The following is a 5,379-nucleotide window of genomic DNA, read 5'->3' as shown; positions in this document are numbered from 1 at the left end:
TTTCCCCAAAAAATCACTTCATGAGTATTTCACAACATATTAAATATCAGTGTTATTTTATGCTGCTTTTGACACATTTTAACAGTAATTTTCTTTTGTGGATAGATATGTCTTTCTGCTATGTAGATTAATTCTGGGCTTGTGCAATAAAATTGTGCTGTTTTCTTATGAATCCAAAAAAAAAAAATTTGGTAGAAACATTTGTTTTGTTTTCCCAGGTCACATGGTTCTTCGGTTGATGTACTTTTGTGAATATTTCACCAAGTTCAATGTATTAAATTTTATCAAACTTTAATTTTTAAAGCTCAAATCTCACCTTAACTTTAGTGTAACTTGATAGTGTTATGTAATACCCTAAAAATTAGTAACTGAATTATGCAATGAAAGCTTTGGGCTATTAAGTTTTGTATCATATAGCATCTTAAGCATATTCTTCTATTGCATGTTTAATGAAGGAAAAAAAATGGTTAAAGCATGACTCATATAGTAGTTCATCTCAAGGCCTGAATAGTTGTAGTTCATGTTCCGTAGTTGGCTGAGGGTGTGTGTGTTTCTCCACAGCAAAACTGCGAGGAGATAAGTATCTCCTGACTCCTGCACATGGTCGAAGCTCGAGTAGGCGTCGTGTCCCACGGCAACTGAGAAGCATTTCTCCTACAGGATTTCGATCAGCCTCGAATAGTCCGGATCGCTTCATGGCAACACACCTGGATGCCAGATCTCGGAGCCCAAGTCCCAGGCACCATCGGCATGCCTACTGCACGACGAAGTTGGAGCAGAGATCTCGGAGCCCGTCGCCCGTACCACGTCGACCAAACCAGCATAGTTACCCAATGTTACCAACGCATCGTGGAGGTAAACGGCGCCTGCCTCCCACACCAAACAAGCCTTCGACCCTTCATCTTTCTCAGCCTGTTAATTTCCCCCAGTTGAATAGATCCCCAACCGTTCCGGCTAACAAACCACCGTCTAACATCAATTTTCCCAAACTCAATGCCTCTCCCACGCATGGACCGAAATCGGATATGCCACTGCCAGATATGGACCTGGCCTCCAATTTTAGAGAAAGGCAGTCGCCTCCTTTTTCCCATTCCCATCCTCACATAAGGGGGCCTTCAACTAGTCGCCCCCCTATACGACGGCCCCCTTTAGCCCCTCATGACCGTGAACTGCCGTACAGTGATCGGCTAGCTAGGTATGAAGAACCTCTTAGTTTTGAACAAGCTATGGCAATTGGAAGGGGGAGTTGCGGTAGACAGTTACCCTCACCAGTACCAAATGGCTATAAGCCTGGACAAAGAGAAAGAGAACGCTTACGGGAAAAGCGAGAAATTAGTGATCAACGAAGACCAGGACTTAGACATAGTGACTCTGACGAAGACGATTGGTGCTAGCCAATCGTTAACGGTTATCAAAACTATTTTAATATGGTGAGTTAAGTTTCCCCAAACTGTGACTGGGGATTATAAAGGGGAAGGGGCACAACTGTGTGGCTGTGAAGACAGCATCTTACAGATACCAGGAATACTGCCAGATTTAGTCTTTATAGGTCAACCTGGTTCAGTAAGGCTAACCCCTTTCCTCACTCAGATTACATCCCCTCAAGTGCTTTACAGTATGTGCGTTTTTTTTATCTGTGATAGTCAGCATGATGAAGAGCAAGCAAACCATGGCAAAGAAACAGGAAATCTCATTGGTGCTCACAGTTCAAAATCTGCCAATCCTGAAGTTCTGTGCTAAGTCGTATTGGTCTGCTGCAGAAGTCTGTACATAGAGAAGAAAGAAGATTTGAAAAGTCATTGCCTATCTACAGTCACGTAACCTTGATCAATGCATCTAGTTGACTTTCAGCTTTAGATTATTTATTCACAGGTAAATAAAAAAAAAAGTTTTAAAAAATATGGAAAAAAATATTCACACCATCTTTGATCATAAAGATGTACCAGTATGTTGGATTAAAGAGAGCTTATGACCAAGTCTGGTGAGATGGCTACTCGTGCATAAAGAATATGCAATGTTTGAATCAGACATATATATACAAATATATCTATATATATGTTAAAAAATAACTTGTGAGTGGAATTGTTGTGTTGAGGCCTAAAATCAGATCCATATTGTGGGAAAAAATATAAAAGGAAATGAATAACAGGCCACTAGATTGATTCAATGTTTTCATTCCAAATGTTAATGCTGAATTATAGACTGATTGTGATTGACTTTTTTTTTCTTTACATTTATTGAACTGCAGAGGTGGATTAAAATATCCAGTTTTCTACTTGTCTTTAACGGTGATCTGCATTGTCTGATTTTAAAGGGGTACATTATTGCTGTAGTAAATTTCAACTATCTTTGTGAACTGGTTCAGTATAATAAAGCTATAAGGTAGCTTACGCTAGTCAACTCTACCGAGGCTGGTTTGACAGATAATGTAAGTTGATTGCTAGTTCTTGAAGCTTTTGTGCTAACTTTTCAATATATGATGTGTGACAAAGATGCCTTATATAAATTGTGTGTTTTTATTTATCTTCATAAAGAATCAAAACATTTTATAATGATAAAATAGTGAATGGTTATGTGTGTTACAACAAGTGTGTGGAGATCGTATTTTTAACTCCTGTTATTATGTGGTGATGATGCATACATGCAATACTCTATACTGTACGTAGGTTAACTCCTAGTTTTTCCTCTCTCTCATACCCGCTTAAACAATGCTATTCTTTTTGAAAAGCAACAATGTATCCCCCAATGAAAAATATAATAAAAATTCAAAAAAGTACATTTTACATTTTTAAGGGTATGATATTGATAACAATGTGTGCCAAGACACGCTCCATATTAATAGAATATATTAACGGAATTCACTACTAACCAAGTATTTGATTGATTTTTTCCCTCCTATTAAATTTCTCCTCCTGTCGTTACATAACCAAAGTTTCAGGTAAAATTACTACAGGGGATAGTTGAATTAACCCGCACACAGCAAGTACCCTTTTACAATTGGAACATAAAACATTGTAGACTTAGGTGAATTTTCAAGAGATTCCACTTCTTTAATGACCCATTTCAAATTCTCATATTTTTTAACTTTTGACAGACTTTTGTGTCTTGTTTCAAGACGATTTCAATTGCGTCCCAAGCTTTGTAACTGCAATCATTTTTGGCAGGTAAAAAAAATAAAAGAAAAACAAAACTTAGTATTTGACAAAGAAATAAGAGAACAAATTATTAGTAATTTATACTATGTCTTATAATGCACAAATATTTCTTTTTGGTTTATATCGTCCAGAAATATGGTTCACTTTTGATGCGTGTGTGAAACTCCAATCCTAATTAATAAATGTTTAACAGTGCTTGCTGTAAGTGGAACATAGAGGTCTATGCAACATTGTAGTGTGAACATATGTATATAGAATTAATATATATATATATATATATTACATTGTAAATAATTGGCCATAAACAACCTTTTTCTTTCATGAATTCATATCGATAATTTTTTTCAATCGAGCATAGATATCTTAAGAGGGTAAAAATTACTCTAAAAATTTAATATGCATGCCTGTAGACCTCTTGTATACATCACCGAGTTAACAGAAAGCAGCATACACTGTACGTAAGTTGGTGCCAATCAAGTACTTCTAACCTTCTGTCTGGGATCTGTAAGACGTCTACTTACAGGACTGATAGCATAGACTGAAAAATGATACCAGAAAGAAGCAGAGAATACTCCGGTTTTTTTCTTCTAACAAGAAAAAAAAATGAGAGAAACATTTAGGTAGATTTCCAAATTCTTCCTATTGAGTGTAACGATAGAGTAGATTCATATACAAACTTATGCTGCTCATGTTAGGTGATAATTATATATTCAATAATGTTACTGATATTTGATATTTTTTGAATGTTGAACTATATTTCTGGAATTTGTTGGTATAACTTTTTTTAAAACAGTAATTTTATTTGTTTTAACATACTGTTTACATATAATAAATTTCAACTGCTTTTATCTGTTAAAGCAATTTCATTTGGGATATAGTTTATTTTTCCCTGTAAAGATTTTATAAGTTGTACCTTGTAGTGTTTTCATTAGTGTCATGTTGCTTGGAAAACCCAATTTTTAAATAAATACTTATGTACTTAAATTACCCAAGCATCTTTATTTCATAAAGATTCATTGTGTTGTCAAAGGATTTGTATGTGAGGTGTATTAGGGTTATTTTCTAGCCATTAATTTCTTGTGTGTGCTGAAATATAGGTACAACGTTCGAACAATATAATGCAGTTATAAGTACAGTGTGTCCAAAAAGAGTGCTTATACTCTTTCAATGTCAAAAACAGGAACACTAATAACAGCAAGTACGAACCTTTTTTGGTGTCGCACACCTTAAAGTTATAGATGTTCAAAATGACCATTGCATCATGTGCAATCTGAACAGATCGATAAACAGCAGATATGGTTTCTGCAGGAAGGTAAGCATAGGTTGTCTTTAATTGCATGTCCCATGTCACTCAGTGTGTCTGGCTTTGTGGCGTACACAGCATTCATCACAGTTCTCCACAGGTAGTAATTTAACTGTTAAATCAGAAGATCTGGATGGATATTAGACTCTTCTTACGTTTCTCAAAATTTGTCACCTATGCAATTTTGTGTACACTAATGACTACCCCTTGGCAGGCTGTGACGGGGCTAAAAACAAAAGAAAGCCTATCTTCTCACACACATGCTCAACATAGATATTGCAGCTTCAAATGGAGAAAGTCCAGTCAAGTCATATTTTAATAGTTTCTCTTTTATTAATGTTCAAAAAGTGTAACCATTATTTTTGGTCACTCTTTAGAGTCATTATTTCCAGGTGGCTTGCTGGCCAAGCATGTTAAGTGCTTGTCATTCTATCTCACCACCAAAGTTCCCAGGTTCAAATCCCAGCCTGGGTGTGGATGTTCTTTGTGAGTGTCCCTTCATCAATTCCACCCAATCATCACTCATCCACATCATCGCAATTAAAAAAAACAGTAAATAACAAAAATGCACACACAAAAATACATTATTTGTAAGCACTAAAAACTGCCCAGATACATAGAAGTTGCTAGATTTGAAATTTTGGAGAACATACGCCTGCTTTTAGTGCATGCTTTGCTGTGATTGGAGTAATGACTCAAAAATATTTGGTGATTTTTTATTAAGATGACCCAATGATCAAGGTAGGCTCATACCAAGAATTATTTTGAGAGGGTGGAGGGTGTATCCGAAAATGTAAAAGAAGGAGATGATTTGAAATGCTGTTGCAGTATTAGATGCAACCACCAATGTTATGGTAGTACAGTAAAACGTCGTTAATCCGGACCCCGATAAGCCGAACTTCACTTAATCTGAACAGGCCA

At 36.1% G+C, this 5,379-nt stretch overlaps 1 protein-coding gene across 1 annotated transcript; it reads left to right on the top strand.

Moving 5' to 3' along the window:
* Positions 1 to 263: 263 nt before the first annotated feature.
* On the top strand, positions 264 to 4,133 carry LOC145977695 (voltage-dependent calcium channel type A subunit alpha-1-like). Its single transcript, XM_083109918.1, has one exon. The coding sequence runs from the start codon at positions 696 to 698 to the stop codon at positions 1,392 to 1,394; it is 699 nt and encodes a 232-aa protein (XP_082966044.1). The 5' UTR covers positions 264 to 695; the 3' UTR covers positions 1,395 to 4,133.
* Positions 4,134 to 5,379: the final 1,246 nt, after the last annotated feature.

The sequence above is a fragment of the Lepisma saccharinum genome, chromosome 23, assembly GCF_977018435.1.
Source record: "Lepisma saccharinum chromosome 23, izLepSacc3.1, whole genome shotgun sequence".
NCBI classification, from domain to species: Eukaryota; Metazoa; Arthropoda; class Insecta; order Zygentoma; family Lepismatidae; genus Lepisma; species Lepisma saccharinum.
Note: the sequence above shows the minus strand (reverse complement) of the source record. Positions and strands in the feature narration are given on the sequence as shown.